The sequence below is a fragment of the Chaetodon trifascialis genome, chromosome 4 (genome assembly GCF_039877785.1).
Source record: "Chaetodon trifascialis isolate fChaTrf1 chromosome 4, fChaTrf1.hap1, whole genome shotgun sequence".
Classification (NCBI taxonomy): Eukaryota; Metazoa; Chordata; class Actinopteri; order Chaetodontiformes; family Chaetodontidae; genus Chaetodon; species Chaetodon trifascialis.
Window position 1 is genome coordinate 8,984,052 of NC_092059.1, and position 19,221 is coordinate 9,003,272.

The following is a 19,221-nucleotide window of genomic DNA, read 5'->3' on the forward strand; positions in this document are numbered from 1 at the left end:
GGCAGGGGGCCACTGGTAGCAGAGGGGACACAGACGTCACCGACGGGACCGTGATCTCAGCGCGTGGGCCAGCAACACGGAGCACGAGCGAGCACCCGTCCCACGGCGCGTGAGAGAATAGTTAACATTGCGACTGTGTTCCAGCTCAATCCAGAAATGTTCACGCGGAGCTAATAGCGGTGAATGATAACATTGTACATTAAGTCAAGTCTATTTTAAACCGTGATGAAATGACTCAACAAAAATTCCCAATCAAAACAAATCAAAACAATCACTCAGCCTTCTATAAATATTAGATCCAATATTTCTTTATCTTTCAAAAAGAAAAACTTTTATTCATGAATGGACATAGTGCTGACTTTCACTCTAATATAACTAAGTTTCGAGCACAAAATCAGGGCATAATTTACACATTTTTAAACACTGATCGTTTAATTATACATTATATAGTTATTAATGCTATATGGGTCATTCTTCAACTATGGTCAAATTTGGTCTCAAAAATTTTTGAAAATCAAACACATATTTTAGGTAATATTTTGATATGTTTTGCTTATCCATTATGTGTAGAAATACATTCTGGTAGCTGTTGTGATGTAATTATATAGATAATATATATTTATATTTATATATTCCATCACAATGAAAACCGTGATGGAAATGACTGTTGTGGAAATGACAATGTGTCACATTTTTTCAAAAATCTCATGTTGTATTAGCATGCTAATCTCTGTTTTAAAGCTGGCATTAAATATATACAAAATACACGAAATGAAATGTTATTTTAATCATTATCTATAAATTAAAAGAAAATATGAGCTGTTTGGAAATGATGACCAATAAACACATTCTTTGTTTGGGAAATATTTACCTTGATTTTTGTCAGCTTTCATATTCTTCCAGGGAGCTAGCTCTGCTCTCCTGCCATGTGCTCTCCTGTGACTGACTGTTACCATGGTTGCAGGTGTTCAAACCTTAAAAAAAAACCTCCCTAAAGTTACATTTTGTGGTGTGTGATGGAAATGACAGTGACCCCAAGGGACAGGTGTTCTTTTTATAAAAAAAGACATTTAATACTACTGTATCTTACAACACATGGTATGTTTCATTAAAATAGGTATTTATGTACCATTTGTCTGTAAAGTTAGTTTTTAAATCAAAATGTAATTCAATAGTAAGAGGGATTGAAGGTCAAAAATCTGACCGAGGGACAATCGCACAATAGCACAATCCATACATATAAAACCATGGTTTATGTAGTAAAAATAACACTTGACCTTTAAATTAATTTTTGTATGTTCCTCTTGGTGTCAAGTAACTGTGCCAAAAAAAAAAAAAAATCAAGAAATGTGTTTTGTATCTATTATTCCTGCAAAGGACACAAATTCTACCGTAGTTGAAGAATGACCCATATATTATTGTTGAAATCATCAGTTTCTGGATAAATGGTTGCATACTACTGTGGTGTATTGCAAAGCTGGCTGTTATAACTGACCAACACATATAATAAGAGCATGGAGCACATCTGTAAAGTTAGTTCTTCCTGTAGAGAGGGCTGAATTTTGTACTGCATGTTTAGAAATTCCCCAAAACACATCTCTGTCCATCTTTTTCTCCATCCGCCATGCGTAGCAGACAGCAGTGTGAGGCAGTAAGCACAACACCAGGGTCCGAGAACTGGCATGTATTTATGGAATGCACATGCCTATTAATACTGATTACACTTGTATGTGATAAGTGAAAATGTCAGCTGGGAGAAAGGTACTGTATGGAGACTGCACAGCGGCTCACAGCAAATTATTGTGGGCCTGTGGGGTGTGTCTCCCTCCAGCAGTGAGGTTTTACTTCTGGTGCTCTGGGTTCAGATATTAATTTGGACTTTGATGAAAATCTTTTATAAATAGACTGAAGCACGTCTTATTCAACTAAGATGCATTTCCTGCAGAAAATACATGTGAATACTGACAACTGAAATTAATTGGCTGAAAAGTGTGGAAGCTGAAATGCATTTCACTGCATTGGCACAGCTGGAAGCTGAGCTGCGTTACCTAAAGAAGCCCAGAGCTGAAATGTATTGCTGAAAAAGCTGGAAGGCAAACGGAAATACTGCCAAAGCTGGATGTTGAAATGAATTGCCTCAGAATGCTTGAAAGAAGAAACGGTTCGTACCAATACCAGACAAATGAGCTGCACTGGAACATAAAATGCAAAGAGCTGAAATGTATCGCATGAAAAGAAGGGGGCACTGCACCGGAAAAGCCGACAGACGAAATGCATCGATTGCCAGCATGTCTGTGGTAAAGAACATGATGGATGAGTGAAAGGAGGGAACAAAGCACAGAATGCTGAACAGGCATTCACACTAATTAATCTTGTAACACATGTAGCATGTAGCAAGATGTGTGGCTGGCCCTTGAAATGCGCACACAATAGCTCCACACACACATCAGAAGTCATGCAATTCATGCAAATATACTTATGCATTGATCGAACAGTACCACATACAACTTCTGTGTATGACATGGTGTTTCACCATGAAGACAGATGATAGCAGCAGCTAATCTACTGCAGTTTTTAAGGTACTGAGAGTTATAAAATGGTTAAGATCACATTTGTATGGATACAACCAGAATGTCAACGCAAGACTGGGTGGATATGTGATGATGGAATGATGTGTCGAAAGAGAAAAGTCCTCAGCTCATTCAAGTTGTCTGATTCAGTGTTGCAATCTACAACAGAGCCAGTATTGTCCAGAAGAAGATTCAGTCATGTGCATGTGAATGTGGCCTGAGTTTCCAGCTGAAAAGCTTGACCATCAATCATGAAACTAATCAAAAAATCATGCAGATTTTACTGAAACGTATGACCAGCATGGACACCACCTGTCTTGCTATTGATCTGAACTTTGCAATCACAAAAATAGATCATTACATGTCATTTTTTTTCTCTTCATCTCCACCTTTGCGTGTTTCTGAATGGTGATGCGAGGATGTGTGGTCAGCTGAGTGGAAACAGTCCTTCTCTTGTTGAAAGTGACGCTGAAGGTCATAACATGAAGCTGAGGAACTCAGGATCCATAACAGAGGACAAGACCCAGACAGTGCAGAAAGAAAAAGAGGTAATCTCAAATGTTTGTCATCTGGATTTAGTGGTAAATCTGCTGAGCTGCTTATTGCTCTGTGTTCTGAACAGAAGGTCCTCTGCACCACGAGTACAAAATTAATAAAAGTCAGACAAAAAGCAACAAACAGCTGAGTAACAAGCGTCAGTGGCTCCTTCACAAGTAATAAAATTGATTTCTATCACACTGTGGATCATTTTGTCTGAAATCATGTGCCATAACCCTCACAGATGAGGCTTCAGTTATCACATTAATTATATAATAGAGCTATAATGTGAACTTTGTTGGAGAAATCACGATTTTTAAAAATTGCGTTGTTTTTTTTTTTGACACAATGAGTGTCCTTGAACTTTGATCTCTCATGTGCTCATCACAGGTTGCCAAGCTGCCCACAATTCAGGCACCAGGAGTTACAAATGTTTTCTTCTCAGCACATCAGCGTGATGTGTAGAGATGTGCGAGATACAGAGAAATATTAACCCATTTCCTTGAATCTATTATGAAATGTCCTTGCGTTCAATACACATTCCAATTACCTCAAATGATTGACTGACCTTTATTTCAAGCGTGGCCTACATGTTCACATTAAAGCACTGACGCACTGTTAGCAGAGAATCTAAACAGAAGAAGACCCCTCTCTGCATGTCAGAGCAGAAATCCCACACAAATTCGATCCTGTCCGACTGGTAGAATCTTCTGCACCCAGAGGTGGAGGAGCGCTCTCCGTCTCTCTGCTGTGTGCATGTAAACATGTCAGTGTATATGCTGCTGTATGTTGAGGAGGGGGAAAGATGGCAGCCTGCCACAGTGAACTCACTGACCGGGCCCCCCCTCCAGCTCCCTGAGCAGCGCTGAGGCCAGCTTTGGGATGTGAGCCAGTAGCAGCATAGCGAAGCTCCGGCACAGCTCAGCCCGGCCAACTGGAACACAGTCGCTATGTAGATTTCTGGGATCTTTCACAGTGTGTCAGATTACAGCGAGCCCTGTCCTCTCGGTTGCCTCGCAGGAGCATCTTCTGCCCACGCTGCCGTGCCAGGGCCCCACATTTTAGTGCGAGGCACAGACTTGGCTGTAAACAACACACAGTCACGGGTTATAAGAGGATACCCATTAGACACACATATAGGATACTATAGACTGAACAAGCACCGTGAATGCAAAAGGAGCAGTTTAAGCAGCCTTTTCCATCATTCCTGAGGGTATCAGTGACCGTACATAACAGGAGAAACAATGCAAACCGGGGAGCCCAGAGGGATCCAAATGTTTCTATTACATTTGCTGCTTTTTAAAAACAAAAACAAGGTGTGCCAGCACTGTGTGGGGGATTTGGAAACTAAGTGTGAAAGTGCTGCCATCTACAGGACGTCACCTTCACTACAAGCCTCAGTAATTGTAAACAAATGTTTGAAGTCCATGAAACAGAGATGAAACAAAAGAAAGGCCCATCAAATACATCAGTTTCTCATTTGTGAGAGTTTTGTGGAATGGCATGTCCGGACTTGACGTCCCAGTGCTTCCAAAAACCTGTTTTAGGGGACTAAAAATAGATGTTCCATATGTTTCACAAAGGAAAAGTTACCTCTTTTGACCTTTGTCAAAGCCAAAATGTTAAGATATGATCCTATAAAGAGTCTGTGTTTCCATCAGAAACAAACATCACCTGCATATGTTACATTCATGGCATCACTGTCCATGTTCAACACAACACTTATCATCTATGAACATGTCATGTATGAATATTGCATTAACTCCAAAATCTCATCGTCTTCTATGCAGGAGCGAACACTAAAATTCCACTTCATTACAATAATGGACAGCGACAAGTGGTTCAGAATTTCACAAATAAGGATTTTAAAGAATTTTATTGAAACAAAGATCAATTTCAGTCCCAGTCCCTTATGGTTTTCAAAAAGCGTGCTTTGGGTTTTAGCGCCAACATTTCATGATTCTTCTCCAAAGCCCTCTTTGCTTGTACAGCAGCATGTATATACTCAGAGAAAAGAAAAAAAAAAAACCTATACAACAGGTCGTTTTGGCACAATCAACTCATACAACGGTACTCCTGTGCTGGCATATCATTGCTTTCACACGCTTTGCTCTCCATCGGTGCAAAAACGCGTTTACTGCTGAACTCGTTCACAATGGATTTTGACCGTAACAGAGGTGCAATACAGTAATCATGTCTGAATGCTTTGAGAAAACAAGATACAGTAAGAATGGTGAGAAGTGTTTCTTGTTAAAGGTTGCAGTACTGGGCAATGCTGAGTGTTGATTCACCTTCACCTTGCTCAGGCACCATCAAGTCCCAGATCCGGCCTCGGCCTCGACCCAGCAGCAGCGCTGTGATGAGTCTCGGCGTTTGGCCCTGATGTAGTGTTTCTTTTGCATTTGGAGAGTGATATAATCTGAAACCTGGCATCACACTGAAACACTTGAGCCCAGTCATGCAAAATCCCATCTGGAGCAAAGGAGCGTCCTCTGACTTCTGACAAGAAAACACTGAGAGTTTCCACTGGATGATGAATTATGACAAAGGACATGATGATAACAGGAAGCAGAGAATACTGTGACGTTCCTTTGCCAACATTTGGTAGAGCGCTTCGTTTCATCCCACTCGGTAAGCACTTTGGTACACATGCTGGTCAGAGCCATGTCGAATTGATTACATACTAATTCAGTTGGACGAGGCCTTTGCTTGGATTTTGATGTCCTTGGGCAGTTTTTGTTTTCCCAAGTAAATTTACAAAGACTGTTCATTGTAACACATTCATAAAAGCATGCACTCTGATGGACAAAGAGAAAAGTCATTTGGACAAACTCCCCCAGGTAACAGCGAGATCAGGAGAAAAAGTGCTGATTTTTCATATTCACATAAAAAGATCGATATAAGAAATGCAGTCGCCGACTAAACTCGACTCGCTCGTTCATCCGGTTAAGTTCTGATACAGCATTTCTAATTTGTCCACTTCTCAGAGAGGAGAGCTGATCCAGGACATAGGCTTCAGGTCAACCTCCGTGAATATCTGACATCACATTTGAAAAAGGCAAGAACTGGTTGCAGGTGAGCCGTCCTTCTCTGAGAGGCCTCCACCTGGAAGATGATCAAGGATGGCTTCGTCTTAACAGTCGTCTCGATGGACTATCACGTGGGTCGATGGGCAGACAAAACAAAGGATCTGATCTTTTTAAAGACACTGTAAACACTATTTTAACAGAACTAAAAAGGTGGCAATGGTGGTAAATCTGTGGCTCAGCCTAGCTTCTGAACACTCTGAAGGTGAAAAAAGACAAAGCCTGCAGATGTGCATCCCCCGTCTGCATCGTCTTACAATTCGAGGATCTTCTGAAGCACGATGAAGAGTGAACTCTTCAGATACTGTAACTTTGAATCATTCTATTGCTACAAAAGCCTGCACGACCTAACCTGGAAAGACAACCAATTAAGAGCTTAATCTAGTCTTCATTGATACAACACGATGAGCCATAACGAAGGACCGCCGCTGTAACCGACGGACAAGCGCCGCCGCTCGCCACGACTGAGCGAGGAGACCATGTTCAAAGAAAATCCACAGCTCAGGAGCGACGGGAAACTTCCACACACGTCCCCTCTGTTAAGACATCTGCATATGACTTTAGAAAAGAAAAGCCCAGCGCACAAACCTGCATCTGACTCTGTGCATTTAGAGGCATTGTTTTGATTGAATCAACAGTAATATCTGCGTCTCTTTAAAAGAGAGAAAAGAAAAGCCTACAGATTGACAATTAGATGGGCAAGGCAGCTTCTGAATAAAATACTGGCTGACATTCAAGATGCGAGGACAGAAAGGAAGAGAGACAGCTTTTAAGTACTGATACTGAGGAGTGTAAAACAGACGCAGTCCCCCCCAGTTAAGAGTCCAAAATAAATAAAATGAAAAACCGAGAACGTCACAACCATTCAATTCAGTATAAGGGGAAATTCACTTTACTCGAAAACAAATTAGTTGCATTTGTCTTTACAATCTGCAATTTTCACCTCAGCGCCCCCCTTTTCTTTGTTTCCAAAAGCAGGAGAGATCATTCGGCCGTCTCCCGAGAACGTTTCCATGTTTGACTCTTTCAGACCTCGGTGCACCATAAGCAGGGCAGGCTGCTGAGGGAAACAAAGCCACACAGAACCTTTTTCTGGATGCGTTGTAATGAAGCAGACAGACCTGGCCACGCGAGGCACAACCCCATCTCCCAAAAAAAGAAGAAGAAAAAAAGATCGTGTGTCCTGCTTAGTCCTCACCGGGGCCTTTGGCCCTGATGAGGGGAATACTCCCTTCATGGCATCTTTCATGAGAAAATATTTTAGCACGAGGGGAATCCGGAGTTTCCTTTATCTGCTTGGTTTCCAGAGATAACAGGGAAACAATGTCTAATTACTACTTTTAAAGTTGCTGTTGATCGTACTCGGCAATAAGTCTCTTTATATGTGCCAGTTTGTTGTGTAGATATTCACAGCGGTTCCTCTCTTGACTATAGTTTGGATTAGTCTGCAAGGGATATGAAAAAGCACATGGTCACAATCTGATAAGGCACCCAGCGACTTTATGCCATGAAAATCTGCTGCAGTGAGGTTTAAACTTACCTTTTTTATTTTATGATACTCTTGGAGTATTTGATTGTGGATTGTCTGTAAAGAGAAGACACCAAAAAGGTCAAGGGGTATGAATAAAACTGCTGAACTGTATAATAAACCAGCAGATTTGAGTGCGTCCTTTAGGGAAATCTACCTTGTACTTGTCTGTGCCTTGCTGGAGCTGTTTGAGCTCATTGTCAAGCACAGTGAACTGCCGGGTGATGATCTCTATTCGAGCATGCAGACCCCGGTACTCACTGTACTCGGCGTTGAAATCGTTTTTATACCTCTGACGCTGCTCCGGAGAGCCGATCACCGTGTACTTCCTGGGAAGGAAAGGAGAGATTTTGAGGGAAAGTCACACAGTCTACAGATTACAGGTTTTCAACGTTGAACATGGTGGGGCCCCCCCCAGACAAAATCGTGCTGGCTCCTGGTGGCTACAATGTATTTTTTTAACCTATATTTGTTTACATTTTGGAAAATTGGACCAATTGGAAGTATTCAAATTATTTTTTTAGGTAAATAAAAGGCACAGAAGACTCACTGGGTTACTTTGATACTGGAAAAACTTAAAAACATGATGATTCTCAGGCAGGTTCTGGAGTTATAAGGTGTATTTTGTTAAAACTCTAAGTGCTTGATACCTTAAATTCCTCCACGAGCTGCTGCTGCTGCAACCATTGATCACATTGATGAGTGGGCCAAATTACAATGACGACCTAAACGGTTGTTTTCCAAGCGCTAGCATGCACCTGTCCCTTTAACCGCACACAGTGCCTTTGCCTCACACCTCTCTGTGCTCCCCCTTCAACTCTCCTGCTGCCGCTCGGGGAGGCCTCACAGTCTGAAAACCTCACACTGAGTCCAGTGATTTGAAACGGCAGCACAGCCATAAAACCTATTGATATCTAAAATGCAAAAATACTCACAATAAATACTCTGCCACCTCAGGTGATGACGAAGGAATACTGGTACTGTTGCACATTCCATTCAGATCTGAAACAAGTTCACAGTAAAAAAAAAAGACATTAGTCTGAATATGCTAAAATCTGCTGTGGTGCAACTAGAAAGGCAATACCATAAAAGACCATTATTTCTGATTAGTTATTGTTTACATCATTCATCTCTTCAGTGTGTAATCCTCTGAAGATGCTATCTGCCAGATGGATTCGCAGGGGTGTATTTGAGGTTACTGAAGGCATAAAGCTGAACAGCAGGGGTCTCCATTCAATCAGTGAGTCACATACTGGTCACATGATGCAGCACCTCCTCGCAGCGATGACTAACTGGTGTCCATCCACATATGAAGTACTACTTTTATTCAGAAATCTCTTGTCTGACGTAAGAGCTGTGAAACCGAAATTAGTGAATAGGACATTTGGTGCTGAAGAGGAAAGAGGCGTGCGTGTGTGTGTGTGTGTGTGTGTGTGTGTGTGTGTGTGTGTGTGTGTGTGTGTGTGTGTGTGTGTGTGTGTGTGTGTGTGTGATGCACTCACCTGTGCTTTTGTGTGGAATACTGTTGCTTTTGAGGTTTCCTGGGCTCATCTCACAGGCTCTGCTCGGCTCAGGCACACGCTCCTCACGACTCTTCTTCACCTCCTTCTCTTGTGCCCTTTCTCTCACCCTCTCTCTATCTTTGCTCTTCTCCTTGTCTTTATGCTTTTTTGACTTCTTTCTGGACTTGTTGTTGCTGGACGAAGGACTCTTGTCCCGGGGTCCTTCCAGGACTGTGTGCCCGGGAGAAGATGTGCCGATGGTGGGCGCGGTGAGCATCGCCGAGCCCGTGAATAGCGAAGGAGGTTGGCTGAGCCTCTCGGACACCGCCGTTTCCTGAGAGTCACAGTCTCTCCCGTTGTGGCTGGAGTCGTTGCTGACGTCCGACAGCGCTTCGAAAGGACGAGGGATGTCCAGCACAGGGAGCTGCTGGGAGCCGGATGTCATGCCGCCGTCTGACATAGAAACCGCCACTCCTGCCTGCGCTCCACCTGCCTCTCCTCTCCCGTTGGAGGAGCTGAGCTTGCCATTGACTGGGGCTGTTGCAGCCTTGCTGGCAAGGTGTGATATCCTTGGCTTTTTGTTGACAAGGGGGTCGATGAAGTCAGCAGCAGGCCGTTTCTGGCAAAAAGAGAACAGTTTTAGTAAGAGAACCTAAGGTAGGGTTCAATATGAATTCAAACGACCTCAGAGTGAGCGAGAAGAAAACTGCAGTTCAGGGCAGAGCAAACAAAAATGGTCAGAGCTGTAGAGGACAAGTGAGCGTGCAGGAGAGGGTCTAGTACGAGCAGATGGATGGCGAAAGCAACACAAAGAAAGGAGGAGGAGTGCTGAGAAAGTACCAGTATTAGAGAATTAGAGGATCTATATTCTCTGTAGCTCTCAGACTGTGATGACTGGGCTGTCTTTTCACAATACCAGGGATTGCATTACAGACCCAGCCCACACTAATGACTTTGGGAGTGGCCGACCCAGTCACTGTGTGCAGGAGTCCCAACAGGGCTCTGAAACGACGCCGAAAACCAGCAAGGAGTTGGGGCCCGCAAGGCTCCAACCCACACTAAGCAATTCTGAAACTATTCTCCTCTTTGCTTTGGCTGTCCATCCACGCTAATTGGTTTGTTTGTTTTACACCCAGAAAAGTGCTATATGAAAACAGGGGGTGCTGTGTGGCAGTGCTGTGAGGGAGCCAAATCTCTGTGATCATGAGAGCATGAGACAGATCAGATGATATCTGCAACGCCAAATCAAATTTTCTCCCTTCCGAAAGATGAAGATGAAGAAATTTTACCTTTGTTTCTTTATTCCAGCGTGATGGAAAACCTTTTGAAAATGACTGGAAATGAAATGCTAGCTGGCACGGAAGTTATTTCCAGATTCATCTGTCTTGGTGTGGACATGCTCTCGGACTGTTTGCCTTGCGGCTCTCCCTGATCCATCCCCTCACCTATGTGAGATTTACACATGGCTTTACCTGCTGCAGTGCTCCCGTTTTATACCCATGAATTTAAAAGAGAGCCTGGGGAACTGTTTGCTTGTGTGTTTGTGTGCTGTGTTTACTGAGGGAGGGAGTGGAAAGGAAGGGGCAAACAGTAGGTGTCTGAGGTGAGAAGAATCTGAGAGGAAGGAGCTATTAATATAGCAGAGCAGCTCCTTCTCCCTCTAACTAATGGAAGTGTAAACAATGGGTGAACTCAGGAGTCTGGGCTGACCTGAAAAGACAGCAGCAGCACAAGGAATATGGAAAAATGAATTATGCAGTGAAGAGGTTCAGTAAAATGAAATGTACCACACAAATAATGTACAGTTGTTGAAACACTGGTCAACTGGAACCAGTTAAAAGCACTTTTCAATTCACAGAAGAGGCAGAGAGACAATACAAATCAGTTCGGAGGGAGCCAGATAATTTAGGAAAAAACCCTCCCTGGGAGATAGCAGACACCACCAGACTGCAGGGACAATCCAGTTAGCAGGCTGCAGTGTTTGGTTAACTGGTGGAAATGGAGAGAAATTCGAGACACAGCTTTTGTTCAAGTCTCCTACCACTTCTACTGGATCAGCTGGAAAAGCTGAGGGCAAACAAGCGCTGGTTAAAGATTAGCTATGCAGAGTGTATTTACACTCTACTGAATGAACATCACACAGTTTGAGAGTCTCGAAATTCTGCCGAGAAATGAATTAAATGATGAAACAACTGCACTGATGGGAATTCCCCACGGCGCCATTTCATTTTCAGAAAATTACTCAAAAGATCAGAGTACTGTGGCGTAAGTCTCGAACCTATCACAAATCTGAAATATGATGAGAATATGATCCATCAGTAGGCACGGGGGAGGAGGAGTTACTGTGCAGCTGGGAAAGTGAACACAGAGTGGCAGCTCGGGGACGGAGCGGTGAGAGGCAGGTGGACGAGGCAACACGAAGCTCACCTGAGACGGCGAGCTGCTGGCCGACTCTTTGGGCGGGCTCTCCAGTGGAGGGGCGCAGCTGTTCTGTTTCCTGAGAGAGTGAACACATACATGTTACACACACACACACACACACACACACACACACACACACACACACACACACACACACACACACACACACACACACACACACACACACACACACACACACACACACACACACACACACACACAATTCTTCTGCATGATCTAAACTGTAAACTGTAATGTAATCTGTCCAATTCCCTGTTGAGGTGACACAGTACTGCCATCTGCGTGAATGCGGCAACATGAGAGACTCAGGCTGGGTCCGATCGTTCTTCCAGTGTGAGTGTTGATCACTGTTTGACCGGACACTTGGGGACAACACACCGAAGGCCAACTCAATCATGGAATTTGTTGCAAAGCTTGAAAATACTACTACAAGACATGTCACTCAAGCAGAAATACGAACTGCGTGGCTGCCATTTCTTCAGTGACAAGCTCATTCTGGGGATGTATGAGGACATTAAAAACAAGTTACAACAGTTGCTTTGTGAGGCTGAGTGGGTAGCTATGACAACAGAGCAAAGGAGGACCTACTTGACAGAGCAGCATTTTATCATAACCGCACACTTCATTTTGAAAAATGGACGAGGCAGAATTTCATTAAATCTGTTCACAAGTTTGCTACCAGTTCAACAGTCTACGGTGTTTTTCAAATAAACAATTCTGCTCTTTTTCTCTTATCTCTTATAGAAGTATAATCTCACACTGCTGCATGTTTATTTAATGGCTGAACAATTTTGGCAGCTAGCTCAAGACAAGTGAGAAAGTGGCACGACACTCTGCAGCGACAGAGAGAAAGCGATAGAGAGAGAATATGGTACTGCGGCTCATTTTGGGTACGGATGCTGTTTGAGAGGTTTGTCAGACAATATGCATGCGACAAAGTCGACTGCGTGGTCACTCCATGGTATCAGAGATGTTTTGCATTTGTTTTCACACCCTGACCACCTCCACAACGGGCTTCAGTAACCGTGCAGCACTCCCACCTATATTTAGAGTAGTGGTGATTTCATTTACGAAAACTGTGACTAAATATGTTCGTCAACAACCCTTTTTTCCATGACTAAGATGAGACGATGAACAAATGGCACTGACGTTGTTACACACCAACTTTGACAATATCAACATGCAATAATGATGAGACTAAAAGGAAGCTTAAAAAATAAAAACTTTACCAAAAGGCAGCAGTTCCATTTCGTGAAAATGGAATTTTTGACACCAGAAACACACAATGAGCACAGTCATGCCTCGAAGTAACTCTCAACAACTATTTTACAGAAAATAAGTTAAAGTTAATGACAACAGCAAGGCCTGGGAGAAAGAAATGAGGTGATATTTGGGCCCATTTTCCTTACAATTAGGCTGAGGAAAAAAAATCCACTGCTTTATCAGAAGCAAAGCAACGTGGCCATAAAGCTGGTAAGAATACCACAAACCCAAAGAGACACATTAAGGCTCACCACAAAGAAACTGGGTGGGAGGTGGGTTAACAAAACATTTCTTTTTGTTTTTGTTTTATGCTATATTAAGCCAGCTGGTAAGGCGGTGGTGTCACATTATGTAGGCTGTGTTGCACATAATTCAACCAGTGTTTTGGACTAAAATGACAAGAAATTGTTATTTTTGGCTAGACTAGATTGACTGAAATGTCCAATATAATCTGCTGACTTATAAAGACTAAAGTTATGGGTTTTTGTTGACTAAAACTAGAATAAATAGTTACGGTTTTCTTTGACTAAACTAATTAAAATGCTGAGGCTTTCAGTCAACTAAAAATTGATCAAAAAGGGACATTTGACACAGGACGAAAGATTAAATAAAAAAAAACAGCTGACAAAATTCACACTAAATTCGAGTTGTCCAGTGCGTGCCAGGTGTGAACAGGGCTTCAGATTGATTATGATGCACTAAACTCTGACCTCATTATGTACCAGATTCATCTGTCACACAGTAGGAGTGTCAAAACAAAAGAGCTGTGCCAATATACAACTATCCCACCGAGATAAACAGTGCTTAACCAACATTATAACATTTTCTTTGGCATTTCTGCCTTATTTGTGATAGTAACAGCTGGAGAGGGACAGGAAGGGGTGACATGCAGCTGGGGGCCTCGGGTGGAATCGAGGCCAGGCTACTGCAGTAAGGACTCGGCCGTCATACATGGTTCACGCTCTACCAGGTGAGTTCATCGGGGTGTCCCAAACATCATCTGACATGTAAAAGAAAACTTTGCACGTTGCAGAAGTGCTGCTGCCACAGCCGATGACATTATCAGAAGGGGGCAGATGAGTACGCCAAGTCCTGTCTATGCCCCACCCTCGCTCAGTGAGGGTGTGTGTGTTTGTATGTGTGTGTGTCTCTGTGGTGCAGACAGTCAGACACACACGCACGAGCTGGACAGCAGGCTGGCCGATATGGCTGAACCTTGGACTGATGCCACCTAACACACGAATCAGCATGTGCTGGAACACTGTTGCATCATGTCCGTTCCAATCATGTTGCTGTGCTACTCCTGCGTGACTGACTGCATGTGTGTGTGTGTGTTGGGGGGTTGGGGGGTCAGGTGGAAGGCTGTGGTTGTTAGTCAGCTGATAAACTCACAAGCAGAGTTCAAAGTACAGTAAAAAAAAAAAAAAAAAAAGAGACCGACAAATAGGGTGCAAGTGTGTGCATACACATGCCTTCACATAACAAACAACTGACTTGGTGTAACTTTAAACTCTTAATGGAACCGTGCCAGAAGGCTTGTAGTTTATGTTATTAGATTAATTATATTGTGAGGAGGTGTTTTTGTTCTCCATATATGTAGATGTGAACAACACACCAGAAACACCACAACTCTGCTTCATTTCTAGATTGACAGCTGGAAAGAGACAGGAAAGGCAGGGGGCAGAGAGGGGACGACGTGCAGCAAAGGGCCCGCTGTGGTTAGGACTCAGCTTTAATAAATAGTACACGCTCCACCAGGTGAGCTACAGGGGTGCCCAGAAACAGCTTTCAAAAGGCAAGGCAACCAAAAATATAACATAAAACTATGCCTGTGTGCAGTCTCAGCAAAAGCTGGACATTTCAGGTATGTAAGGCAGTGTGCGTTGCAGGCTATTGCATTGCTGGTCACTCTGTGTTAACAATCTGGGAGCTTTTAGCGTTGCAGCACAGGTAAAACTAAGCTTATCATGAATAGGACCTATTCTTGAGTCCACTACGTAAACACAAACTGAGGACCGAGCATTGCTGCCTGGTCTATATATAGCTAGCTGGGAGCTTGCTTTTCCTTAGTGTCCCAGATCCTGAGAAACCAAATTTTTCCACTGGGAAGAAGGCCAGCAGCTCATGCTGTCAACAAATACAACACTTAGATGAAATTCAGTGGAGCACACAGAAATATTCCTGGGAGAAGACACAAGACACACCTGGCCATTCTCACAAATACAAAAAGTGTAATGTTATTTCAAATGCATAGAAGTTAATCCAGGATAGTCGTATCTATAATCAGCTATATTTAGGGAAAGATCTTGCACGCATGCATTCCTTTCTAGATGGTTTCTCTACAATGCTTGGCAGCTCTACAGCTCGTACATACCAGAGCCATCATCCTCACTCTTGCCAGTGAAGAGTCAACACAAACGACAAAACAAGGTGCAGTTTGCAGTGTCACAAATCCACACTCGACAACACACTGAATTGTAATTTGAGAAAAGGAAAATTAATGTAAGTATATCAGATATATAAGAGTATACAGATACTAAAGTCTTTCAGCATAGGAATTCAATCCACTTCTACAGTATCAGCTAGCATTGCTCAGAACCTAAAAGACCCCAGACTGCCAGTATGCTACACCACAGGAGACCCATTCAACAAACACTGAAAACCGAACTCCCCGAACACTGACTCACAACATCATTAGTGTTTAGCCAAGAAAAAAAAAAAAAAAAAAGAACTGAGTGGACAGTTCTCGTCGACAGCAGAACATTAAAGCATGATGACAACAACATATGCACATTACACCAATCTAATCCACATCTCTGACGTACCTAAACAGGATCCTCTTGAGAAGCTGCTGGTCTCCTTCTGTGTAGCCTGGCCAGTCCTTCTGAATTTCCTTATACAGAAAGTCCTTCAATGTGAAGGTGTTGTCTTTTCCATTCAGGTTCGCCACCTAGAAAATGAGAAAGGAGGTATGGGTGAGTCTACTCCTCTGACTGCAGGTTGAGGATGATCAGAGAGGATAGCTTCACTCTGAGACAGTAAACTTGTGTATAACCTGTTGCAGGTGGCTATCCAGGGCGTCCTTGTCTGATGGCTGAAGGCCATCTTTCTGCAACCTCAGGATCAGCTCAGGCTTTTTGTAAGGCTTGAGGGCCAACAGGTGCACGAGGCGTTCCCGGAGCGGCCTGTGCTGAGCTGTGCTCTTCTTTAAGGTGCTGCTAGAGATGATGACAGGCCGAGACGTCCTCCGTGACGGGGCGATGTCTGTGAGGCCAGGTGCTGATTTCCAGATCTGAACCCTCTTACCTGGGGGACAGTTTGATATTAGTGAAGTGGGATAAAGAATAGTCAATGTCCTCACAGTAAACCTAACTTCCTATTTAACATCTATAATTTCATTTTTCTTACCAACTACTTTATTGTAAAGGTTCACTAGGGAGAGAAAAAAATAGTGTCCAGTTTACTTCGCAGTCCATTTCTAAGAAGAGAATTTACAATCACAGGAGGAACTCAGTATTATAATCCACCACTGAAACAAAAGTGCTCGTAGAAACGAGCTCATCAAGTGACTTTTTGGCTGGCAGCCAGTGCTTGCTTGTTTTCTTCAGAAGAGAAAACAAGTGTAATCTCAGCACGAAATACATTTACTTCAGTCAACAGCTTTCAAGTCAGTGAGTGACAATGGCTGAGACTCTGCAGATGACTCACAAAAGATGTTTCATGCGCTGATCTTTACCGATGCCACGTCCACCTGAACTCACCCTCCATCACAAACATCAGCTATTATCGCCTTCTCCCACCGAGACCTTTTATAGGTGACTCAGATTCAGCTGAATCCTGTGTTGCCTCCTACTGGGACCGAAACACTCTTTAGCTCCACAGCACACACAGACTTGATGTTTTTTGACTCACTGCTGAACGGTGAATAGGCTGGATTTATTTCTTTTCAGGCTACGAGACAGAGCCTGCTGTGGTGCTCTATAGCAGACGTAGCACGATGTGATTTATAGTTCAATCCAGAGACCAAAACAAGAAGTCAGAAAGTTGATGTGTTATGCCTCGTGACATTTCTGCTTTGGTGTGGCAAGATTACATTCACGGGGTTAGAGAGCAAAGAGGATCAGTGTGCGTGTGGCACATTATATGTTTGGCCATTGAGGAAGCAACCGCCATCAAATTCAATAAAGTCCTGGTTACAGATGAGGCATGCTGGCAGTGTTCTGGCCTTCTGCCATTCTGCCCCAGACCCAAACAACCTGTCTGGTGCAATGTGAACCCATTCACCAGCAGAGAAAGGCTACACAAACACAATGGGCCATTTGGATGTTTGAGGGGTACAGAAATTCTTCCAGTCTCTTCATGCCTGTTAACTCCCAACACCTTTATGGAAATATCCATTTCCCATCAACAGAAAGCTGAGTTTTTAACCTGGGTCTTTGCATGTCTGTGACTGAGAAAATGTCTAACTGTCCGGTGCATGTTGGGTGGTCTTCATGGGTGTGTACCATGGCTACTCACCTACGTATCTCCCCCCGGGCTTGATGACAATGGCACTCCTACTGCGAGTCTCCTCCTCAACTTGGGCCATGCTTTCCCTGGCCTTCTGGTAGGAGTCGTCTGTGGCACATACCGTAATCTTGTCCTGGATCCCACCCAAACAATCCAGCTGAATGCTCCCTTCACTGCCAAAACACAGAGGAGACGGTGAGGAAGGAAGACAGACAGGAAACAAACCAATATCATGTTATATTTTAGAGCATGCTGCCTTAAATATTCAACGTAAATCCACCACTACAAGTTAATTCTCAGCATTAACCTTAAATCTTCTCATCTCTCCATTTGCAATAACCCATCCCTTCACTGTGCGTTCCCTCCCAGATGAGATTCATTAAACACCCTGAGGGCACAACTATTATTTTTTCAATTTCCATCCAACTGTGGGTTCCCACAGCACGACTCACTGCAGCATCAAATCCCATTCTTTCCTGACTTTCCGGCTCTCTTTGATTCCCCTCCACTTTGATGAGGATTTGGCAGAAAATGAGATGGTGCTGGCGCAGGCTGAGCTCTGTCATTTAGGTTTTAGATTGGAACTCGAGGTTGATTAGGATCCAGTCGGAGATGTGGTGAACTCCACCTGACCCACTTGTTAAAAATATTTTCAGTATAATGGGGTCAGAAACTTGACAGCCAGAAGCAGAAGGTTCTTGTTGTTCCCCATTCTGTTTCTCTACTTCCTTCCCTTCAGCACAGACATCTGGTCCTATTTATTTCAGTCAACACTTTTTGCACAATGAGTGTTGATGCATAGAAAGGGATGGACCCACATCAGAAGCAGGTCTTGCATCATTGCAACTGCTACTACAGAAACAGACAACACTCATTAGGAGCGTGTGCTACAAATATCGAAGTTCGAATGTAAATTTTTAATTTACACTGAAAGCAATATCAAAAACTCAACTTCATTCTTCTTCAAAAATGTATTTTGTTTCATAGCTGAAAAAATATTGCAAGAATAATGGATGAAAGGTCAGTTTTGCCTGCTATATCACTGTTTCACACATCTTTATCAGTGCAATGCCAACAAACCTCAGGGTCTCAGCTTTCCATTTAGTAGCTGCTACTTGGAGCCTTGGAGCCAAATCATCTCACTGATTGGCCTCATGTCCTCACAATGTTAAACAGCTTGTCTGCCTGGAAACACTTACTAAGCAACTCTGCCTAAAGACTGTCGATTATTGACACAGAGCTCAAAGACAATAAGGTCATGATTCAAATACTCACCCACAATTGATGGAAATTGTAATACAGTTAGCGAATTTGTGCTCCTGACAAAGAAGAATCGGTTGCACATTTGATAATAGAGAGTGAGATGCAGCGTTTGCTTTCACCTGGTGATGTACTGCTGGATGCAGTCGAAGCTGCCCTGGGGGTTATCTCTGCCCACATTTGACAGGTAGAAAGTAAATGTTTGCAGTTCACTGGAATTTTCTGACCGTGGTATTGAAATTTTCTGTTGAAGACAAAGAAGAAAAACATGAACACAGAAAGTTAGCATGAGATGTCCGCGTTCTACATTATGTGCTGTCAAAACAAAAGCCTCCAAGTTAATAGGTAAGTAATAGTTACAAATTGGCTATATTGTCAATGAGGTCTTTATCTTCATTTATTTCAAAGTTAAAGTTAAGGTTGAATGAATGTGCGCTTTCACCACATTAGTGGACCTGTGTATTATCAACATCAGTGAGATACTTTTCAGATAAGCACAAAGAGAGGATGACTAACTGCGCTCC

At 43.1% G+C, this 19,221-nt stretch overlaps 1 protein-coding gene across 1 annotated transcript in view; it reads right to left on the reverse strand.

Moving 5' to 3' along the window:
- Positions 1-4,902: 4,902 nt before the first annotated feature.
- ell (elongation factor RNA polymerase II) overlaps positions 4,903-19,221 on the reverse strand; it is a 34,245-nt gene continuing 19,926 nt past the window's right edge. The window contains exons 3-12 of the mRNA XM_070960859.1: positions 18,820-18,941; positions 17,447-17,610; positions 15,984-16,234; positions 15,754-15,878; positions 11,651-11,720; positions 9,224-9,842; positions 8,657-8,723; positions 7,879-8,050; positions 7,734-7,778; positions 4,903-7,638 (exon numbers count right to left, since the gene is read on the reverse strand). Coding sequence (XP_070816960.1) covers positions 7,534-7,638; positions 7,734-7,778; positions 7,879-8,050; positions 8,657-8,723; positions 9,224-9,842; positions 11,651-11,720; positions 15,754-15,878; positions 15,984-16,234; positions 17,447-17,610; positions 18,820-18,941 — 1,740 coding nt within the window. The 3' untranslated portion in view covers positions 4,903-7,533. The remainder of the gene's footprint in view (positions 7,639-7,733; positions 7,779-7,878; positions 8,051-8,656; positions 8,724-9,223; positions 9,843-11,650; positions 11,721-15,753; positions 15,879-15,983; positions 16,235-17,446; positions 17,611-18,819; positions 18,942-19,221) is intronic.